The sequence below is a fragment of the Puma concolor genome, chromosome E4 (assembly GCF_028749965.1).
Source record: "Puma concolor isolate L17-30 chromosome E4, mPumCon1.1.hap2, whole genome shotgun sequence".
NCBI lineage: Eukaryota > Metazoa > Chordata > Mammalia > Carnivora > Felidae > Puma > Puma concolor.
This window is the reverse complement of record NC_141683.1, coordinates 38,337,346-38,360,684: the sequence shown is the minus strand read 5'-3', so window position 1 is coordinate 38,360,684 and position 23,339 is coordinate 38,337,346. Positions and strand designations below refer to the sequence as shown.

At 49.9% G+C, this 23,339-nt stretch overlaps 1 protein-coding gene across 7 annotated transcripts; it reads left to right on the top strand.

The window, feature by feature from the left end:
• Nucleotides 1-1,873: 1,873 nt before the first annotated feature.
• On the top strand, nucleotides 1,874-16,696 carry RD3 (RD3 regulator of GUCY2D). 7 transcript variants are annotated; one of them, XM_086694730.1, is made up of 5 exons: nucleotides 1,874-2,172; nucleotides 9,078-9,174; nucleotides 10,966-11,008; nucleotides 11,531-11,840; nucleotides 13,666-16,696. In XM_086694730.1, the coding sequence occupies exons 3-5, from the start codon at nucleotides 11,002-11,004 to the stop codon at nucleotides 13,961-13,963; spliced, it is 615 nt and encodes a 204-aa protein (XP_086550856.1). In that variant the 5' UTR covers nucleotides 1,874-2,172; nucleotides 9,078-9,174; nucleotides 10,966-11,001; the 3' UTR covers nucleotides 13,964-16,696. The 7 variants fall into 7 exon arrangements, with proteins under 7 accessions (XP_086550856.1, XP_086550852.1, XP_086550854.1 ...); XM_086694726.1 differs by having other exon boundaries at nucleotides 11,491-11,840; XM_086694727.1 differs by lacking the exon at nucleotides 1,874-2,172 and adding an exon at nucleotides 6,395-6,469 and having other exon boundaries at nucleotides 11,491-11,840.
• The last annotated feature ends 6,643 nt before the right edge of the window (nucleotides 16,697-23,339 follow it).

Genomic DNA, 23,339 nt, shown 5'->3' with positions numbered 1-23,339 from the left:
CATGGTGTTTAATCTAGCCTTGCGCTCAACAGCTTCCTAAATCCACATCTCCAATTTATTAATCAAGCGCCATCTGTGAGGCAATGTCATGGGCCCCACTGGTGTTTCTCCATCTGAATGGCTGCTGAATATTTAACTACGCTTCAGCAACTTCCATTGATGTCAAATGAGAGAAAAAACAACCACCACCTTCTCTCTCTAGTACAAATTCACACTCAGCATGGATAATCACAAAGCCTCCACAGGCTAACAAATCAAAATAAATTAGCAGTCAACACAAATGCCAAGCCCTCTTTGAGCTACAATGTTAAGGCAGCAGGCAAGGGAGGGACGGAGGGAGGGGATGACCGTCTCTCCTGGTCACAGCCATCACTGAAAAGTGCAAGAAAGGAGCCAGCTGTGCCAGGAAGGAAGATACAAAAAAACCTGGTCATCTGTGTGCATGTTCTCCAGAGTCACAGGTCAGGGGTCCTGAAGCTCACCCCTCACCCCTTGCTGCAATGAGATCTTCCTTTTGATGGCTGAAGACATTGACCTGTATAACCTCATTTACATTACTTGTGAGTGTGTGTGTGTGTGTGTGTGTGTGTGTGTGTTTATTTGAGGGTGAAGTATTAAGACTAATGTATGGCTCGGGGCACCTGTGTGGCTCAGTTGGTTAAGTGTCTGATTCTTGATTTTGGCTCAGGTCACAATCTCACGGTTTGTGAGATCGAGCCCGGAGTCAGGTTCTGCACGGTTAGTGCTTGGGACTCTCTCTCCCTTCTCTGCCCCTGCCCAGTTTGTATGAGCACACGCATGCTCTGTCTCTCTCTCAAAAATAAATAAACTTTAAAAAAGAGAGAGAGAGAGAAGGAATGGCCCAGATCCTGACTTAAGACTCCTGCTTGAGAAGATGGATGAGGGAGGCAGACTCACCTAGGGGATGCAACCACAGAGCAAGCACCGAGTGGCACAGCACCCAGGGAGAAAGTCAAAACACGCAGGCAGGCAGATGGACAAGCCGAGTCAGTTCATCATAGTGTAATTTCTCCTTGGCTATGCGTTCTGCTTTATTTTCAACACAGTTAGGACTAGATGTGTCCAGAAGGCACTCCATCAGCTGGTACCTGGCACAGCATCACCTGAGATCTATTATAACGCAGCTCGGTGCCCATCACTGGAGGTCGATGCCGCTCACAGGGCGACATGCCTGAGTGTCTGTGCCCACTAATGTCTGGTGGGGGCGCACAGCCTGGATACACTGGGCCCCTAACCAAAATAGTCTGCAGGCGATAAAGCGTCCAGAGCCTGGAGACAGACGGGAGGCTCAGACGCAAGTATCAGATACGGGAGAAGGGCAACAGAAGACTCCTGCCAGTCCCGCATTTACCTCAAATACCTCAAAATCCATCCCCATGATCCATGTTCCCTCTTCTCCCCAGATTATTTCTCAGCCTCACCTCTCCTTGAGAAAGTCAGCAGAACTTCCTGCCCTTGAGCTTGCTTGAGGGAAAGAGAGAATTTCAATTAGCAAAGAGGAGGACAGGTGGTGAGGCAAAGGCGAGGACATGGCTCTTCAGGGACAGCCCCCAGAACGTCCCCTCTCCTGGTGGAGGGCAGCACGTGGGAAGAGGGGAGCTTCACCAAGATGGAATCATCTGTCCCCAGCAGATGTGCCAGCCAGAGCGCAGTAAGGAATGCCATCTGGACACAGGTGCCCTGTCACCACCTGGGTCTTCCCTGGCATCTGTGGCAGGTCAGGCGGGCTCCCTCTATGGATAATACAGCTCCAGGTGAAAGAGGCTTAGGTGGGTCGCCATGGCAACGCAGATCAGGGGTTGGCCCGCCTCTGAGGTTCAGGAGGAGGAGCTGTGGTTCCAGCCTCCTGAGACACACACACACACACACACACACACACACACACACACACACATGCTCCACTAACACCAGCCCGGGCTGGATCCCTCCTCTGTCAGGGTTGTTTTCTCTCTCAGCACAACTTACGAGAGACAGAAAGAGGGAAGAGCATGAGGTAGCAGGCAGCAGCAGAAGAGAAAGAAGAAGACGTTTAGAATATAGTCTTCCCTCCACCCCACCCTCCCCTGGACACTCTCTTCTCCCAGGCTGGGAAGCAGAAAGGCCCCCCCACCAGAACTTTCACCTCCGGAGAGGGTGACCTCAAAACACCAGGTAAGAGGTTGGTCTCCCCAGGAGACTGTGGTTTCCCCACCTGAAGTCTGGAAGCAGGAACCCGGTCCCGAAACCTTTTAGACATGAGAGCAGAGGCTGAGAGCTGGGAGGGGTGGCTTCAGGGTTGCAGCAGGTTGGGGACAGCCTACAGAGCAGTCTGAGTCCAGGGTCCAGATGGCCTCAGGGAGGCCTCATCGGTCCTAATCTGTTCCACAAGGGTCGGTGGATTCCACAGTATCTTTAGGGCCGTGGCCTGTCCCGTGGGAAGCCATAGGTTCATCTGCTCTGCAAGCCCCAGCATTTTCTCTCCTGCTTTGCTGGGGAGGACCCAGTCAGGGGGAAGAAAGGGGAAACCCGCCAGAGATTTCTCTCTTCGGTTTGAGAACTGCGACTTGAGTACCCACGAAGTCGGTGGAGCTCCTCCTCCATGGAGGACCACCTCCTCCATGACCGTGGTCAGTAGTACCTGAGCATTTGACCCCTCCTGGTTGCACGTGTGCCTCAGAACAAGGAGGACTCACTGCCATTCATTCATTCATCCAGGAACCACTTATGAATTGCCTCACATGCCAACAGATACAAGAGATATAGCTCTTGCTCTCCACAGAGCTCATAGCTAGCCGGGGGAGAGAGAAAAAAACAATCAAAAAGGTGGGAAATGTATTTGTCACTGATGCCATGATATGATAGGCCCTCATGCCGGCACCAGCAGGCACCCAGTTTACCTCAGTGGGGGTCGGTGAGGGGCAGGCTGCAGGGGGCCCACCCTGGAGGTGAGTCTTAAGAGATGAGCAGGTGTTTGTCAGGTGAACGGAAGCCCACAGATCAGCAAGTCAGCCCAAGTCACACCTGGCTTGGTGGATTCCAGGTTATTTTTCTATGATGCCAAAAAGAAATAAGGTCAGTTTGTAATCTGTGAAGTTGGCCGTGGGCCTTGGCAAAAACAGGGCTGGAAGGAAGGTCACAGCGGGGAGCATTTACTCTCTGCACCTGCTTCGAGGCCTCCGCCCAGATAGAGGGTCTGGCTTCAGCAGGGCCATCCTGCCTGCTCTGTGAAGCAGTGGGCGATTTGGGACAGCCCAGCGAACTACCGCTCCATGCCCATGGGCCTGGGGGACATGCGAGGCAGCCCCCGCCCTGAGCAGCAGACACCCTGTTCAGCTGTTGGAGCCCTGCATCGGAGGAGGGGCCTGGGCGTGGCTCCCTTTGTACTGAGACAGCTGCTTCCTGGCCAGGACTGCACGGCCCCTCCCTGGTTGGCCAGGGGGCTGGTGGCCTGATCTCACCAGAAGCAGGTGAAGCTCTCATGCCTGCTGCCTGGGTATCGGAGGCTGGCTCCCAACTCCAAGGGCACACCCCTGAATGTTCCCACCAGAGACATCCCCGATCTCCTCTGGAACCAGACCCCTCCTCTTGCCCTTGAGCATGGGGATGGTTTTTCTAGACTATCTAACGAGCCACAGCTGGTGGTAGTGTCTCCCAGGGAGCCGTGGAAAAGATTATCCTCAGGGATGTTCAAAAATAGGCTGAAGGAGGAGCTCAGAGAGTGTGGGGGTGGAAAGGGTAATGAAGGGGAAGGGAGGGAGGAGAGGGAAAAGCAGAGAATGAAAGGGAGAGGGCTTAGCTGAGTGATGCCAAAAGGCAGAGAGAGCATGGGAGGACTTTCCTGCTGGTGGGGGTGAACTGAGACTCCCCCGCCCGAGCTTTCCCTTCATCCAGGGGGCTCAGCTCTCCCAATGTCATGACCAGAATTCAGGGTTAGGACAAGGCCAGGAACAAGGTTGGAGTCAAGCTTGCACCAAAACCACGGACGGAATCCTTTAGTTTTTATGGTACAGACAGACCCTTTTGGAAATCTGTAAAGGCTTTGGACATATTCTTAGCAAAATGTTTCTAAATGCATAAAATTAAGTCCATAGTATTAGGAAAGAAACCAGCTATACTGAAATGTAGTTATTTATATATATATAAATAAATATATATATATTTTTTTAAATCAGTTTAAGATATGGTAATATATGTGCCTCTCTATCAACATGTAAAAGAATAAAATGTAGGGGCGCCTGGGTGGCGCAGTCGGTTAAGCGTCCGACTTCAGCCAGGTCACGATCTTGCGGTCCGTGAGTTCGAGCCCCGCGTCGGGCTCTGGGCTGATGGCTCAGAGCCTGGAGCCTGTTTCCGATGCTGTGTCTCCCTCTCTCTCTGCCCCTCCCCCATTCATGCTCTGTCTCTCTCTGTCCCAAAAATAAATAAACGTTGAAAAAAAAAAAAAAAAAATTTTTAAAAAAAAGAATAAAATGTAGTGGCAGGGTTAATATCACGATTTCACAGTAGTGATAAACATAAGCCATATTTTAAGAATGACAGCTTTCAAGTGTTAGGAAAATACCTGTGATCCCTGCTGGAGATAAAGTCACCCATACAGCTCTGGCCGGTGGTGGCCTGCATTCATAACTGACAGAAATCCCACATTTCAGTTAAAGTTAGTGAAAGTAGAGATGTTTTTTTTTTTTTCCTACCTGAATCCATAAACCTCGATGTCTCTTGTTAATTTATAAAGCACTTACGTGAACATCCTTTTTTGCTCTTCACAGTACCGTGGAGTAGGTACTGGTACTACCCCATCTTACAGACAGGGAGACTGAGGCTGGGAGCAGTGAAGGGGACTTGGACACAGGAAGCCTCTGGCAGGGAGGAAAAGGCATAGGAACTGGGGCTGTCTCCGCGAGAGCCCCCAACCCCGGCCCCCAACCCCGGCCTGCTTCATCTGAGCTGGCGATCACCCCATCACCGGAGGGCAGGCGGGTACGCCCTCCATCGAGCTGTTCCGCCGGGTTACAGCAGTGCCCTCGCGGACAGGGGGCTACACCGCCACCGGGCGCGCCCCTCCGCGGTAAGGTCCTTGCCCCTTGCCCCTCTCCCTGTTTTCCTTCCCCTCCTGAACGGGCGCTCCCTGATGGAGCCCCGAAGCAGGCACAGTGCAGGCCCCCTGCACACTCCCACCTGTGTGTGCGGGGCCTCATGGGTCAGAGACCGGCCTGGGCCTCGGTGTCCACACCGCAGACCGCGGCTCCCCACTGCTGCGCCCACGCCCCTCCGTGGAGAAACCCTGCAGCGCTTCAACAAATCTGACAGAAAGCAGGCAGAGGGGCTGAGGAGAAGTCGAGCCCACCGGGTAGAACGAATTGGGAAGGCTTCCTACAGAAAGTGAGTTTTGAACTAGAGTTTTCCCCCAACTTTTAAATTGTGAATATGCTCCAAGATGCAGGAAAATTGAAAGACTAATGCAGTAAACACACATAAAATCCCCTAGAAGATGGACCGTCACTACTTTGCCATAGTTGCCCTGTCTGTGTGTGTGTGCACACATATATAGGTGACATTTTTCTCAGGAACTGGAAGGGAGGACATTGCAGACATCAGGACACTTCAGCCATGGGCACATCAACATGGCCTCCTAAGTTGGGCAATTTGTCCACACTCCCCTACAACCATAACACCACTTTTATACCTAAGAAAATCAACACTCATTCCCTAACCTCCAGTTCATATTCAAATTTCCCCCAAAGTCCTGTTTTAAACAAGGATTCAATCAATGTTTGCGCATCAGAGGCAGGTTGTAGGTGCCGTTGACTGGGAAGCAGGTATTCATGGTGGGAAGGTTCTGGAGTCACCATGGTGCTGGCGAGGCCTGGCGGTGAGCGGGAGTGTGAGGGGACCTGAAGCTTATACTGAGGAATTTGGCTTTGCCACAGAGGGAGGGGGGTTAATCCAGATTTGGGGGGTAGGGAGGAGTCAAATCCACATTGTGCAAAGTGCCCGGAGAAGACGACTTTTGCCGTTCTGATGAACCCTCTGGGTGTCTTTGTCATACCACATTTGGCCATCACGTTCTTCCCCAGTCACAACACAAAGTCACAACACAGACTCACATGGGGGCTCGGCCGTGGGTCAGGTCCTGGGGATGCTGTGAGCTAAGCCAATGACCTCTGGCATCTGGGTAGCCAGCCTGACTCTCTGTCCTGGCTGTCCCTGCATCTATCCCTCTTTCCCTCCTTTGCCCTTTTAAGAACCTAATCAGAGCTGCTGAAGAGCCTTCCGGGACAGCAGCTGGCACCAGAGACAGAAACAGCTCCGGCAGAAACCTGGTCTCTGTCAAAATCTCCGGCCCCAGTGAGGGCTGGGGGAGGAGCATGGGGGGTGGGGAGGGGGGAAGATTCAGAACCTGCCCCCTGCCCTCAGGGGCCCCCACCATCTGGACCAGAGACGCTGAGAGCCCACAGAACCCAGGACCTGGGTGAGGTCACCCCGCCCATCCCCTGCCATCTGCCGTGGGGTGAGCACCTGTCTTGAGAGGCCAGCTGGGGTCAGGGGCACAGCCTTGAAACCAGGGGAAAGGGACTCCACCCGGGGTTGTACTTTAGGCCGCATTTTGGCCTTTTTCTGGCCTCACCCACCTGGAGCAAGGAGTCTCGGGGTTAGGAAGACGTGCACATCTTGAGGTCACTTCCCTCCAGATCAGGCCTTAAATTCTGAGACCCGGGACTCCCTGGCCAGACAGTCCCCAGCCTACTTCCAGAACGTGAGCAAGTCCCCTCTAGGGCCCCGTCCCCTCAGGGTGAGCCACACCACCAGTGTAAACAATCCCAGGTCTGCGGAAGTGGCAAAGAAGTGGTTGTTGGTAGGCGTGCCGATGGGCCTTGGACGTGAAGGCTGGGGTGTCCCCACACCTTTGCCAGGCCCCTCAGGGGGTGAGAAGAGTAGGAGTCAGGCTGGGAGCCAGAGCCGGCTCAACCCACACCTCCGTGTTCTAGCAGAGCCCTCTTGGGAGTCCAAGATTTCTCAGTTTGAATCTGAGCCTCCAAGTTGTTATGAAGGTACGGTTGACAAGGAAGCAAAACATATTTTATTTAATAGTTCGTTAGCCCAATTTGTAACTTACGGATATTTAGATGCATGAATGTGAGGTTCCATCTGCGATACTGCCCGAGTCCCCTAGCAAATGCGTGGTGCCCTGGCCGGGCCTGGAGTGGCCTTGCTGCTGCGTTCTGGTGACCAGTTTGGGGTGGAGAGGAAAGTCTTCAGTGCCTCCCAATCCTCCCTTTCTGTGCTCCCTCTGCCACAGGAAGGCCCTCCAGGCTGGGCCCTTCCTTCTCCTGCTGCCTCCTTCCAGCTCAGGTCAAATCCAGGCTAAGAAGAAAAAAGGCTCTTTGAGGGGGCAATGCTTGACCCTAAGGTGAGTCCCTCAGAATAGGTCTTAGGAAGGATGAGAAGTTTTGGAGTAGGAAGGGGCTCCCAAGGGGGCAGGGTGGGGGGCCTGTGGGGGGAGAGAGAGAGAGAGAGAGAGAGAGAGAGAGAACAAGGACTAAAGCACCACAAGGCAACCCCATCCATCACTCTGGGATTAATCCAAGTAAGTACTGTACTCCATTTACTTATGGACACTCGCCATAGGCCAGACCCCTGCTGGGTACTGGGTAGGATGATACCCAGGACCTGGTTTCTCACTCGGTCTGGACCGGTGCCAGAGATCTGTTGTGTAGCAATGTGCTTACAGTTCACACTCCGTACACTTAAAAATGTTTCAGGTGGTAAATGTTATGTCATTTGCTTTTTTTAAATTATTTTTTAATGTTTATTTTTGAGAGAGAGAGACAGAATATGAGCAGGGGAGGGGCAGAGAGGGAGACACTGAATCCAAAACAGGCTCCAGGCTCTGAGCTGTCAGCACAGAGCCCAACGTGGGGCTCAAACCCACAAGCCGTGAGATCGTGACCTGAGCCAGAGTCAGACACTTAAGCAACCGAGCCACCCAGATGCCCCTATGTTATTTGTCTTTTTTTTTTTTTTTTAACCACAATTAAAGGAAAATGGAGTGGAGATTGGCTCAGAAGGACCAGCCCTGGGTTGCCAGCTAGGAGGCAGCAGCTGTAATATATCTGGCAGATGGGCAAGGCCTGAACTAAAGGAGGGAGAGAGAGCGGACAGACTTAGGAGAATTGTAATATTTAAATTTGAGAGAATCAAAAGAAATTGGATGCAGGACTTGACAGATGAGGCAAAGGGATGAGGTGATGCCCACTGGCAAGCAGGGGCTACGGAGAAGCAGCAGCCAGTGGGGAGGGAAGTGGGTTACGGTGTGAGTGGAACCTGCAGGGGGAGGTGTCAGGAAGCATCTGGTCACCCTGACCTCAGGTTGAAGAGACAACTGGCGTATGGATTTTGATTTGGGAACTATCTCCACTGTCAGTGGAGACGTGTGAACGGATGAGGCCAGTTGAAATGAGATGGACAGCCTGAGATGGAGCGCCAGGGAACAGCAACAACCCAAGGAAGGCCAGGGGAGGGGTGCCCATAAGGGCTCTGAGAGGGAGTCCCAGGAGGCAGATGGAGGCAGGATGTAGACCCAGGGTTGTGGTCTAATGGAAGCCAAGGAAAGGTTATTTCCACAGGGAGGAGAGGTCAGTGGGCTGGGCTGGGCAGCCTCAGGTGAGTTGGGACATGTGCTAACCAGTCGGCAGGGGTGTGGCGGGGGGGGGGGGGTTGTGGGAGGGAGGGTGTATGTGGCATGTTACACTAAGAGACCATTCAAGGGCGTCACATCCCTCTGCCTTGAGCCTCACCAGTCTCTTTCTCCTCCAATCATCTTCCAGGGAGGGGTGCCCAGCATTCAGGTGCAGGTGCAGGTGCAGGATGAACTGGTGATAGCGGGGAGGGGGGGCGGGGATGTTGGGGTGCAGGGGTTTAGGGAGGTCAACCAAGGAAGTCTTCCTGGGGAAGGAGGGCCAGGGCCAGGTTTGGAAGCATCATTGGGTGAGGCTCCATGTGGCAGAGAGGAAACTATTCCATCAGGGGGTCCCCACATGACCTCTGACCCCACAGCTCAGCCAGTGTCTCATTCTTAGGAGGGATCTCTGAGTGACAGGAGAGTGTGGTGCCATGGGGGCCAGAGGAGACTGTCCTCCACGTGGCCGCTGACAAATGCCCCCTCACTTGGGGAAGGTCAGGTCTGTGGGGACTTGCTCTTTCACCATCACGCATGCATGCATTCTTTAATCATTCATTCCTTTGTGCATGCATTTATTCACTCATTCATTCGCAGTACTACCCAGCACCAGGCATGGAAGGATGATTAAGGCACAGTCCTTGCCCCCATGTAACACAGAGCAGGGGGGTGGTGGAAGGTATATTGTCACACTCCATTAAGTGTTCCTGGTGCTATGAAAAATGTCTGTACAGGATGCTTTCAGGGTACCAGCTGGAAAGTGGTCACATCAGGAAACGCGTGTCAGAAGAGTTGCTGACCCTAGAGCTAAGTCCCCAGGCAGAGGAGGGAGGGACGCTGGAGAGAGAGTATGGAGCTGTGGGTGGCCAGCATCTTCGGCAGCACCTACGGGACTGTTCGTCCATCTCTAGTTGGGGTGCCCTTCATGAGGCACCATGAAGACACCATTCACTCTTTTGATATTAAGCATCAACCTGACCCATGCACTTTTGAAAACACAAACACAGTTACAAGGTGTCCTTTTGCCTGATTCAGTCAGATCCCTTGGCCTTGGACAGAGGATCCTGGTGCTCACGGCTCTCAGGACAGAACATAGCCCACCTCCCCCCCCAAACCCATTTCCCCACACTACAACCCAGCCTCAATTATTCTGAACACACGAAGCAGTTAAGGGTGGAGAAGAAAAGATCCTAACTGTCCAGACCCCAAGGACAGGGTCTCATGGTCTGTCCTTCTCTCCCAACCTCCCAGGAAGGGATCAGGGTGTAATCTGAGGCCCCCACTCGTGATAGACTTAGGCTGAGTGGAAGATGAAGGTTTTTAATTTCCTAGATATAATGGTTGCTAGGGATTATTCATGAATAAAGAAGAGGTTTGATTTTGTGCCACCCCAGAAGGCTATTGTTACCCCATAATACTTTTCCTCTTTGTGTCTGATTCTCCAGCATTAACAATTCATTTCTCTGAAGGGTGGTGGGAGGGCTTTCTAAAAATGTATGTGTGTCCATGCCTCATGGCCATGTTGTTGAGGCTGAGTTCATCAAATCACTTTCCTCGGCCTCTGGGGGGTCTGGGCAGGAAGAAGACCATTGGTGCATGGAACAGAGGGTTCCCCAGAGGGGGAAGGTCATAGAAAAGGCAGCTGGGGCATCTTAAAGACCCACTTCAGATTTGGGCCCAGGAATGGCCCTCACCTTCACTGCTATCAGAGGAACAAACCCACCTCTGACAGGCATTGGGGTGTGTCTGAGATGGCAGTTCATGTATCCATCCAATCATGTATCCATCCATCCACCCACCCACCCATCCATCCGTCCACCCATCCACCTACCCACCCACCCATCCATCCGTCCACCCATCCATCCATCCACTCATCCATCCATCCATCCATCCATCCATCCACTCACTCATCCATCCATCCATCCATCCATCCATCCATCCATCCATCTATTCATCTAGTCAGTCAGTCACCAAACCTGTATTGCACAAGACCTTGTGGATATATGAGTTAGGGTCTCTGCTTCTGCACCCAACACTCCTTGTATCAGGGCTGGGTTCGCCACCTGGGACACCTTCTCCATCAGTCCATGTGTCTGAAGCCCGCATTCCCTCTTCACCCTGCTCTCGTCCACAAGCTTTCCATGACCCCTGTCATCACCCAGAGTCACTCCTTCTGCTCCCCATCAATACTGATGCTATGCTTCATCAGTCACGTTTACCTCTTTCTATTGATATCTGCTGGAAAGCAGGGTCCCCGACATGCTTTCTTGCTTGTGTTCCTCCCACAGGTGTGCACACAGTACCTGATTAAGGCTTCTGAATAAATGAATGGTAAGTTGTGTCTTTTGCAGGGTGATGTCAACCCCATACAGTTCCAAGCTTCCTTCAGCAACAGGTTGGGGCATTAAGAAACTCAGGGTGTTTTCCTGTCAGGTTAACATAAGATGTAGGTGTGTATTTTTCCCCCTTAAATCATAGGGATAAGACTGTGCTCAGCCATACACAGTATATTTCCTTCTTTGTTTGGAATTAGCAGAGATTCAGGAGGGCAGTGTCTCTGGGCTCAGCCATCTGCGTGCATTAGGGATCGTTATAACGTGAGACTACTTGTACGTGGTGTGCAGAGAGGCCCGAGTTTATTCACGACTGCTTCTCACGACAGCCCGATCTTGTCTTACAGAATTAGAAATGATTGCTCAGAGAGGTTAAGCAACTTACTTGAGGCCACCCAGCTGTGAGGGCGGAGCAGGTCTTCTCTCGCTGGGGTCCCAGCTGTCCTCCCTCCCCCTTGTTCTCCCCACCTTAACTGACAGAGGGGTCCAAGGAAGACGCACTCCTGCCCTGTCTCGGCAGGGCCTGGGGGGGCCATGTCCCTCATCCCATGGCTTCGGTGGAATGAAGGCCCCCCGCGGCCGTCATCCCGGAGGCCGGCTGAGATGGTGCTGGACACGCTCATGATGGAGCTGGCGGGACAGATGCGAGAGGCGGAGAGGCAGCAATGGGAGCGCAGCAACGCGGTCAGGAAGATCTGCACCGGGGTGGACTACAGCTGGCTGGCCAGCACACCCCGGCCCACCTACGACCTCAGCCCTGGCGAGCGGCTGCAGCTGGAGGACGTCTGTGCCAAGATCCACCCGTCCTACTGCGGGCCCGCCATCCTCAGGTAACCCCTGCCGCTAGCACCGGGCCCAGCCATTGCACTGTGGGCTCCAGGGGTGTGGCTGCCGTGGCGGTGGCCTGAGGCCACTGGACCGGGAGCCGGGGCACCCAGATGACCCAGTTACCTGTTAAGAGGAGCAAGGCAGGAGGCCAACCCTGAAAGATCCCAGCCCAGAGCTGGGGGTTCAGAAGGAGGCAGGAGGCAGCTCCCGGAGGCACAGGAGTTTTGACGGGAGAGAACCCCGGGCCTTGGCGCTTTCTGTTCTCCCCGCCTGGCTTACATTTGCCCTGGATTTTAACGTAGCCGGCTCTTCCTCCTTCATCAGTTCATCTTCTATGTTACCTTCTTAGAAAGGCTTTCCAGGTAATCTCTCCAAAATTGAGTTTTCAATTATCCTATTTCAAGCCAGCTTTCATATTAGCTTGCCTAAGGGGGCTGTGCACGCACGCGTGAGTGCATGTGTGCGTGGGCTTGTGTTGTGTGTGTGCATGTGCGTGCGTGTGCATGCGTGTTTGTACAGCATCCGGAGGCCTGGGGCACTGAACATTTAGAGATTTAGAGCGTGGGTACCACAATGCTCATGAATATAAATGTAACCTTGCTAAAGCTTGGACCCACATGGCCCGGTCCTAGTTGGATTGATGTGATGTGGAAGAACTGTGGTTCCAACAATCAACAATAATTTCCAAAGTCACTCAAGTTCTTTAGCTGCACTTCCCCAAGCACTCGTAAAGGAATACAGATCCACAGGAAAGCATCTGAACACCCCACTTAGTCTCCCCACATCTTTAGTCCCCCGTCTCTTTAACCAACACAAACATCTATTGTACACCTTTTTTTTTCTTGAAAATTCTCCTTAAAACTCCTTCTTCTTCCGTCCTAGCTACACTCCTTTGGATTTTGTAGTCTTTTCCACCCCCGGCCCCCTTTCTTCCTCCAGGATGAGAATTCTTACCCTCTCCCGTTTCTCTTGTTCTGTACCAAGGAACCCCCCCTCCCCCGCCAAATGTACCTACTTCCAGAAGCACCTGGGGAAAGGGGTGGGGTGAGTCGTGGCGGGGGGGGGGGGAGCAGGGGGGTTGCTGACAGAATTCAGGCTGGTAAACCAAACCTCCTAAGTGAGGTGGAGGCTGGGGACACACATGTGTTCATGATTGTCCGCTCACATTTCCTGTCTCACTGCTGAAAAGTTTGAGAGGTCCTGATTCTCAAGGTGGTGGAGGAAACCAGATGTTAAATGGACTCGCTAATAACTGTTATTCATTTTGAGCTCTAAGCAAAGACATTTGAGGCAGAGGAAAACCTCACCCAGTGGGTAGCGTGGAGCTACTATAGAGTATCGCAGGCCAGTGCCATCATCAGATACACATTTGGGAGAGATCGCTCTGGCCAGGGGGCAGAGAAGGGTGGGAGAGGTTAGCCAGAAAGCCTCACATTGGTAAGGCCGGGCCATGCTAACACGGAAGTGGACTACCCTTAATACTCTGGCACCAAGAACCTGAGGTTAATGTCAGGATCTTCACCTATGGTAGCTCTTTAAACCCCACAGAAGGGTTGATGACCCCAGTTTACAGATGAGGAAGCTGAGGCCCACAGAAGCCAGAAATAGCCGAGCGGGGAGCTGAACTCAGGATAGGCTGGAGCAGTGGGGGAGGTGGGGTGGTTTCTGATTGACGTCAGAAGCGGGGAAGTGGCTGAACCGGGAACTGGCCCCTGGGCGTGCACGGGAAGCCCCCGGGGTTAGACCCCCCCCCACCCCCCCCCCCCAGCCACCTGCCACGGGCCACGCCTCGCGACTCACGCACAGCCCTGTCCGCTCTGCCCGCAGGTTCCGGCAGCTGCTAGCCGAGCAGGAGCCCGAGGTGCGGGAGGTGTCCCAGCTCTTCCGCTCGGTGCTGCAGGAGGTCCTGGACAGAATGAAGCAGGAGGAGGAGGCCCGCAAGCTGACGCGCCAGTGGAGCCTGCGGCCCCGCGGCAACCTGGCGCTGGCCACCTTCAAGACCCGCGCGCGCATCTCTCCCTTCACCAGCGACATCCGGACCATCTCGGAGGACGTGGAGCGGGACACGCCGCCGCCGCTCCGGACCTGGAGCCTGCCCGAGTTCCGGGCGCCCAAAGAGGACTGACCCGTGCCCTACCCTGCCCGGGAGCCGAGAACACCTGCGGGAGGGCATGATAGGCCGGTGACCGGGTCCGAGTCCTGGAACCTCCCCACCTGCCCTCGACAAGGGGCCCAAGAGGTGGCCCCGTCCCAAGACAGCCCTGTAAGATGCAGCAACCCCTCTGGCCCACACTCTGCCACCAGCCACACGGCTCAGGGTCAGGGCTTGGAGCCGCAGCGGGCCCCCCTTTCTCCCTTGCGAAAGTCGAAAGTCCGCTGCAGCGTCCCCTTCCCTGCCTCGCAGAGATTCAGGGTTTTGGCAGACAGACCCCGGCCCCATCTGTCCGGAAGGGGAAGAGTTGCCCTTTTTGCCAAGACCTGGGTTCTCACCCCCAATTCAAGGATGTCCTACTCACCCCCTCACCCTGGGTAATGTGGGACTTGTTGGGTGACGTCCATTCTTTGCTGTAACTGGCTGGTTTCACCACTGCTGATGGGTCACAGCCCCATGGTCAGGCAGAGCTGAAAGGGACCACAAAGGCCAATAGGTCCACTGTCCTCAGCTAGTGAAATGCATAAACGGAGGCTCAGAGAGGGCCTCATTCTTACACCTTAAACTGCAGCCAGTGAGGTTGTTCCTGTAGGCATAGTCTCTGCCCCTGAGTCCTTGAGTGCTGGGCTATGATGGGACAGACCCAAGGGCCATGTCTCCACCTCCCTGTGGTCTGACACATCTCTTACCTTGGAATTGGCATGAGGGTCTAAGGTGGCTGGGATCAGAAGTAGGCTACCCTTGCCCCACCCCAGAGTGTCATCATGTAGGATGTAGCCAACACCTCGCAGCTCCTTCCGGAGGTAGAGCTTCAAGGCCTTCCTACTCACTGCTCTGAGAGCCCAGGTCTCTGATTCCAGGGCACCTTCTGTATCTGGTCACACGTGCTCTTTGGCTGTCCTCAAGGAAAGTGATGCTTAAACCCCTAACTAGCCTCAAAGAACCAAGTGAAAGTTCTAGAAGAGCCTCCCTACAGGCTTCATTTGGTGTCTTTCCATTTCTAACATGGTTAGACCTTTATAATGGACATGTGGTGCTCCGGTGTCTGGAAAGTCTAGTAGCTTCCCCACATACCCAGGGCTGAAGTGGGGTGTGGTGGGATGGTGGAGGAAGTGTCTGTCCCCAACTATCAGTGCATGCTCAGAAAATGCAAGTGGATCTTAATGTTAGTCTAAATAAAATGCCAGGAGATAAGTCAACAGGGAAAAAAATCCATATATTCCCTGACCAAGCTCAGTAGAAAAAAACTTTTTTAATCATCTGGTTTGGGATTATTTTCATTCAAGTCTGGACAGAAAATCATAAGATGGTGGAAAACCCCTTATCGAACACTGTCAAGATGAAGGAGTTGTCTCATTACATAATTGGTGGCAGTTGAAAACCACTTAAATAGGGGCACTGGGGTGGCTCAGTCGGTTAAGCAGTCCAATTCTTGATTTCAGCTCAGGTCATGATCTCATGGTTTGTGGGTTCGAGCCCTGCATGGGGGTTCCATACTGAGTGTGGAACCTGCTTGGGATTCTCTCTCCTCTCTCTCTGCCCCTCCCCCTGCTCACACTCTCTTTCTCAAAATAAATAAAATAAACTTAAAAAAAAAAGAAAATCACCTAAATAAAAATATATACCTCAAACATCTTACATATTTTATGTTAAGACGTAGGAAAAAGTTCATTCAATTGCCAAGCTGTGTTCATTATTTTGTGACATGTGTGGATTGTCTGACGGGAGATCCACACTTCAGTTTTATTGGCCTGTGTGTAGTTTAACCATACCAATAAGAATAATGGGCACAAACAAGTTTGGAACAAGCAGAAGTGACCCTTGGTGAGCAGACAACTCAGTTGGGAGGGGCGGGGAGAGTTAGAATAGGATCGACTAGCTGTGAGCTTTCTGGATACACGGGATGTGGGTCAGGGTGTTTTTTCTGAGGGAAGGGAGTGTCAGGGTCAACCTGATTGTGGAGGAGATAATTCAGAGGAGGTCAGTTAAGAGAATATCTACTGTTTTCCTCCTTTCCCACCACCTTACATGTCCCTATCCTCCCCAAAGAAAAAGAAGATCTGAGACTTTCAATGCTGTGTGCTTCTTTTTAATGTTTGTTTATTTATTTTGAGGGGGGGAGGGGCAGAGAGAGGGAGAGAGAGAGAATCCCAAGCAGGCTGCCTGCTGTCAGCACAGAGCCTGATGCAGGGCTTGAACCCAGAAAACATGAGATCATGACCAGAGCAGAAACCGAGAGTCAGATGCCCAACCGACTGAGCCATCCAGGCATCTCAACGTCCTATTCTTTTTTAAGGTGAAGTAACGGGCCGTCCGTGAAAGCCTTCCCTACCCACCTTGGTCAAGACAGAACCCACCAGCTTCAGACACCGGTTGTCCTGCAGTGGATTCCAATCGCTCCTCTGGATTCAAGTCATGAAAAGAGAGTAATGGTCTCTGACTCAATTCCTATATTTAAATCCCCAATAAGAACAAATAAAAGAACAGGGGCGCCTGGGTGGCTCAGTGGGTTGAGCATCGGACTTCAGCTCAGGTCATGATCACACAGTTCCTGAGTTTGAGGCCCACCTCCGGCTCTGTGCTGACAGCCCAGCCTGGGGTTCTGTGTCTCCCTCTCTGTCCCTGCCCCTCCCCCACTCGTGCCCTGTCTCTCTCAAAAACAAACATTAAAAAAAAAAAAAGAACAAATAAAAGAACAAAACAGTTTGAGAGACTCCTTGTGAGCGTGTGGTAGCGGCGGTCACAGTTGGGCAGGACGCGTAGAGCACGCTCAAGGCCCCGCAGGGCGGCCCTGGTCCCCTCAGCTCAACACCACCAGCCACTAGAGGGCGCCAGTGGGGGCTTGGAACCCTTGGTGATTAGATTTTATTTTACTTCGCGGAGTTTTTAAAAATCCTATTATGAAAATTTACAAACAGAAGAAAGGGATAGCGAAAGGTGTAAGAATCCCCCATATGCCTGTCACCAAGGCTTAGTAGTTATTAACATTTTGCCATATTTGCTTTAATCTATTTTTTGGTGAAGTATTTTCAAATAAATCCCAGGCAGGATGACATTTCACCCCTGAATACTTCGCTCTGCATAGCAAAGGAATAAGGGAAGTTTCCTGCGTGACTCCAGCACAATACTATTGCTCCCAGCAACATTAACAGTAATTCCTTAATATCATCTAATAGCCAGTCCATATTCAATTTTCCCTAACCATGCCCAACAAGTGATTTTTGCAGTTTCATTTCTTTGAACTGAGGATCTAATCAAGCCTCACACATTGACACAAAATTTATAATTTGTTTTATACTTGGTCAGATAGCATTTATTTAATTTCACAATGAAGAATTGCTTAAACAAAGTGTTTATGGAACATTAGTGTTAATATGCAAGAAGTTAATGACTGCACATAAATGACAACAACTCTGTAAATTAGCCTAAGGACGCTCTTTACTCAGATCCTTGTTATTTTCCTTTGATTAAAATTCTTCCACAGCAACCAAGATTCTCTAATACCTTAAAAAGTAATGTTAAAATATGGATAGTGGCAATATATCTAATTTGACTTTTCATTTGATGAAAATGCTCTCCATGTCTGTGTGCTTTATTTTCTGAGACATGTTTGCAAATAGCAACCTTAAAGCCTCCTCTTTTCTTGCCATGCACTAAAATGTATCAAAATAACTCCGGGGAAAACTCAAGAATTCTAATAGTAGGTAATAAAAATAGTTTTTATTGCCATTATTCAACATGTAGTGAAATTTTGGTCTGTCTTAATATTCATATGGCTCCCCAACATAACACAAAATGTTATTTCAAAATTTATTTATCGACAAATCATTTTTAGGCAGTTATTTTAAAACAATTTAACACCTCACATCATTTGTTAAATGGGGAAATTGGCATCTGTTCCTTTTTACGAGTGTTATTGCATAGAGTATTAAATTAACATGATTCTATTTAGTCAGGTGTTAATCTAAAAATAAAAACATTGACTAAAAATCATGACTTTACCGTATTCAAGGCAAAAATAACAGAATGATTTTTTAAAGTTTCTAAAAATGTCTGAGAGTTTTTATATTCGTGAGAAAGGCATTCACAAGCCAGCAGAAGTTGGAGTGTTTTCTAGCACATTTGATTGTATTGCGTTCCAGTTATAATTCCCTTGCCGGAACAAATGCAACATGCCCAAAGCCCTGCAATCAAACTTGGAAGCTCTCCAGCCCAGTCTCCCCTCCCAGCTAGGATTTGGTGTGGGGAGAATTCCATGCTGGGAACAAGCTGTCGGTCTCTGTGTAGCTGAGTCCTGAAGTTAACAGCTTTAGCATCTACTTCTGGTCCCTGCTCAGGACTGGGGGCCTCTGCTCGGCTCTCGCCAAGTGGTCCAGGCTCCAGAACACAGGACAGAGGGGATCTAGTTGAGGTTAGCCTGTCCTTAGTAGAAAAGAAATCAAGGTACCAGGCAAAGAAACCACCCTAATGTGCACAAGGGACGGGAGGAATACATCTTTTATCCAAATAAGCCAGTGCATCGATATTGCTAAGGATGGAAATGGCTCTGTCTTCAAGCAAATTCCTTTATTAACATTTGAATGGTCCTTTGCAGTTTACTCCCTTTATCTCCAGTTGATCTTGACCATTGGGTGAGGTGTATTATGTTTTGTCTCAGGCTGTAGGCAAGTGGCCTGCCTAGACCTGGAAGCCACGGATCCTTCCGTTGTGTCACTGCTCCTCGGTGTTATAGAGCCTTACATCCTCTTAGTACAGCCCCAGATCCTGATCGCTGTACTTATCACACAGGGATGTAAGTGTATGTGGTGTTTCTGTTCACTGCTTCCCCTTCTGAGCCATTCCGCTGCCTTCAATACTCTGTGAAATCCTTAAGCGCAGGAACCGGGTCTTTCATCTCTCAGGCTCTACCTTCTGGATGCAGGTAGGCACTTTACAAACGTGCTGAACAGATGGGTGCATGTGGATACCAGCTTGGAGGGCTGCGACCCCGTGGAGCTGTGGATGAACACTAAGGCTTTTATGATGTATCCATATCATTCAATGGATGAAGTTCTATGAGGCCAGGGTGCATGTCTGACTTGAGTGTGTATCTCCCAAAATATGCCTGGCACATAGTAGGTGGTGAATGAAATAAAGCAGCAACACTTCTCATAATCCCTGGATGAAGCCATGGGACATCCTTCCTCATCTGCTGAGGAACTTCTCATTTTGGTTGGTTTTCTCTCTACCACTCCATCTGCTCTTAAAAGGTTTCCTATCTTTTACTCATAAACAGATTTTACCTTGCCTCGGGGGCTGGAGGGGAGTTTAACAGTGCAGATAAAATTGTGGGGACTTTGGGGCTGCTGGAAATTCTGGGTTATAGTTCTCGCAAAATGGTTTTCCCCTTACATCTTTGCAAATCACTCACTTCTCTGAGGCTCCGGTTCCTCATCTATCAGATAAGCATAGCTATGCTGTCTACCTCCCGGGCTTGTGGTGAGGTTAAAATAAGATCAAATGCATTGCAAACTATAAAGGAACTTTCAAATTTAAGATCTGACCGTTGTTCGTGACAGTTTTCCTTTCAATTAGTATGGATAATGGAAAGTCGATGGGACACACTGAAGATCATTTGTCACCTTCCTTCCTCTGGGATATCCAGACTCAGCTCTTTAATCATTGCTCTTGAACCTGATTGCCCTAATCTTTTAGATCTGTGGTTCTCAGGCTTGGCTACACATTGGATCATCAGGAGAGCTTTTATTCCAGTGCCCAGCTGCAACCCAGACTCCATAAATCAGAAACTCAGGATGGGTCTCAGGCATCAGGTTTTCTAAAACTCTTCAGGCGATTCCATTGTGCAGCCAAGGCTGAGAACCACTGTTTTAGGTTACTCTCGGGGTGGGGGGGGAGGGGGGGAGCTCAGGAAATTCTCTGTTGTCACATCTGAATCTATCTGAATCTAATACGTGCCTAAATAACTTCATCTCAATAGGAGATCAATGCACTTTGGAACTATTGCATTGGCCTTATGTTAGGTTAGAGACAGATGATTGGAAGACTGTCACATAGATGTTTATCATCTTTGCTTAGCAATGTTCAGGAGATGCTTGGAGAGGACATGAGATGTATCTTTTAAAGAATGCTGAAAAGACCAGTTTATAGCAACTGAAAAGATGGAGAGAATGACGGATTCTGAGTTGTTTCATATAAACCTGGAAGCATACAATCGGGTAGGATGACAATCATCTGGTGTGTGTTGTAGAAAACTATTCATGAGGCTGTGTGTGTGTGTGTGTGTGTGTGTGTGTGTGTGTGTGTAAGAGAGAGACAGAGACAGAGAGTTGAAATCCAGTAGGTGGCAAGACCAGGAGGCAGCTGGCAACAGCCAGTGGGAGGGGGGAGGTGCCCTTGCTGGTGACACTCTGACCCATGAGGCTTTACAGCAGTCTTCAGACCCAAGTCAGTCTGGGAAACTGAGCTGGGTCTCACCTGCAGAAGACGCATGAAGGCCCCCTGGTGGTCATGGGAAGCTCAGCCAGAGAGTCTATCCTGTGGGCTGTGGGTCCCCATGGATGAGCTGGACACACAGGTCTCTCCCCTCCCCCCCCCCCCCCAACTGGCCACAGCCAGACCACCTCTCCTCTCCAACCACAAGGCTGCCTGGGATGGCTCTTGGCCTGGGCAGGGGCAGATGCTGCTCCAACATCATATCCTCTCCTTTTGTGTGACCTGGGCCCAGTTATTTAAACTTGTTGAGTCCTGGGGCGCCTGGGTGGCTCTGCTGGTTGAGTGCCCAACTTTGGCTCAGGTCATGATCTCACGGTTCGTGAGTTCGGGCCTCGTGTCGGGCTCTGTAGTGATAGCACAGAGCCTAGAGCCTGGAGCCTGCTTCGGATTCTGTGTCTCCCCCTCTGTCTGCTCCTCCCCTGCTCACACTCTTTCTCTCAAACATAAATAAAGATTAAAAAAAAATTTAAACTTGTTGAGTCTGTTTTCTCATTTGAGTAATAGTTTTTACATGACCCTGTTGTTGTGGGGATTAACTGAGATTAAGGCACATAAAGCTCCTGGAACCAGAAGGGGATTACTCTGAGTCCCTCCCTCCATGCTAAGAGGCACCTTGCTTTCTACCTGTGGGCTCTTGCTTTCTACCTACTCACCTGCCCTCTGTGTCCTCAGAGCCCTGTCCCCAGGCTCCATTCTGGGCACCTCCTTCCCATCTAACAGCACATGATATTTCTGTCCTGTGATCCATTTTTTCATTGACCTCCACACTTCCCCTGGGAGGTAGGTGAGGCAGCAGCACCATTTCTAGCATGCCCAACACCAAAGAGCACATCATGGCAAGAACAGCAAGAAAACAACCTGCCATCTTGGGACACTTACTATGTGTGCTCGGCACAGTGCACAATTAGGTCATTTTATCCACACAAACAACATGGCGAGGCAGGTATTTTTATCCCACTCTACAGAGTTTAGGCAGTTTGTGAGTTTTCCAAAGTTGTACAGAGAGTAACTGCTATACCAGAATTTGAACCCCCTTCTCATCCGCTGTAAAGACCTCCCCACCTCTCCAGCAGCGACCTGGATTCCTGGAAAACTGCTTTTCTTCCAATAAAATCCTATCCTCTAGGAACAGCCTAGCACACTCACAGTTGCCACAAGCACAGTGCTGGGCATTTCAGTAACACCTTCTCTTTGCTTGGAAACATTTCTGCTTAGGATAACTAAATGTCTAATGCAGAATAACCCAGGATATGTACTCTCATGACTCAGTCCTTCCATGGCCAGAATCAGATAATCCCCAGAAAAATATCAACCCTGGCTATTCTCCTAAGAGTGCTTCAAGGGGGAAGGAAAGCATAGATTCACTCTTTTTCTTCCCCTTTCCTGTTCACTTGGGTGGAAACAGTACTTGCTTAGCCCTGAAATATGTATTTTTAAATGTTTTTCAAGCGGTTCTATGATAAACCTGGATTTTCAGACTTAAGGTCCTGACCTATTGAGTGGTTCATGAAATCAGTGTATTGAGTTGTGACTAGGAATTTGCTTTTCTTAGCAATAGAGTAGAAAATATCAGTGTGTACCTCACATAAGTATTACTTCATGGAACTTTTGCCTTGGTTATGTATCCATGAATATGTATATATGCATATGTATATGTATGCTAGGTCACAATGTAAAATGTATTTCTAGGGGCACCTGGGTGGCTCAGTCGGTTGAGCATCCGACTTCGGCTCAGGTCATGATTTCACAGTTGGTGGGTTCGAGCCCCGCATTGGATTCTGCTGACAGCTCAGAGCCTGGAGCCTGCTTCAGCTTCTGTGTCTCCCTCTCTCTCTCTCTCTCTCTCCCCCTACCCTGCTCACGCTCTGTCTCTGTCTCTCAAAAGTAAATAAAAATGTTAAATTTTTTTTCTGTGTCATTCCAATTTTATTTTTATTTATTTATTTTTTTATTATGAAATTTATTGTCAAATTGTAAAATTTTTAAAATATATTTCTATGAGTCTCAGAAAGGATTTGGAAAATGCCAACTGTTTGTTGTGTAGAATTGCCATTAGGATTTATTATATTAACAGCTCTTATGTTTTTTGTCTCAGGACACTTCATACTCTTAAAATTTATTAAGAAGCCCAAAGAACTGTTGTTTATAAGGGTTATATCTATCAATATTTACTGTATTAGAAATTAAAATTGATAAATTCAATCTTTACTAACTTCATTTAAAATAACTAGAAACCCATTACACATTAACATATTTTTAATCCTATATATATATATATATATACACACACAAATATACATACATACATATATATGTATATATAGTATACACAGAGTATATACATAGTATATATGCATATACATAGTATATAATATGCATATTCTATAATATGCATATACTATTGTATATTAGTATATTAGTGAGAAGAGTGATGTTGTTTTTACGTTTATTGAACATCTGTAATGCCTGGAGTAAACAAACCCTAAGGTGACCCCAGTGAGCCAAGGGAGTGAGGGAGAACCGACAACTTGCTTCTGGCCAAAAGAATGTGGCGAAAGTGATGACAGAGTCACTCCTGTGACTGTATTAGGTTATATAAGACTCCATCATAGCAGACTGGAGTGAGATTCTCCTGCTGGCTTTGGAGAAGTAGTTACAATGTTGTGGGAAGCAAAGACCAATGTTGTCACATGGCAAGGACCTGTGAGCGGCCTCTGGTTGCCGAGAGCAGTCCCTGGCCAACAGCTGGCCAGAAAACAGGGACTCTGGCGCTACAACTCCAAGGCACTGAATTCTGCCAACAAGCAGTGCACTTGGACAAGGACCCCTGAGCCTCAGATGAAATTGCGCCCTCGGC

Bases quoted from the DNA above. Each gene is read 5' to 3' on its own strand.
- RD3 (XM_025921222.2), top strand. The intron at 11,841-13,665 runs GTAACCCCTGCC...CTCTGCCCGCAG, and splicing joins TGCGGGCCCGCCATCCTCAG to GTTCCGGCAGCTGCTAGCCG.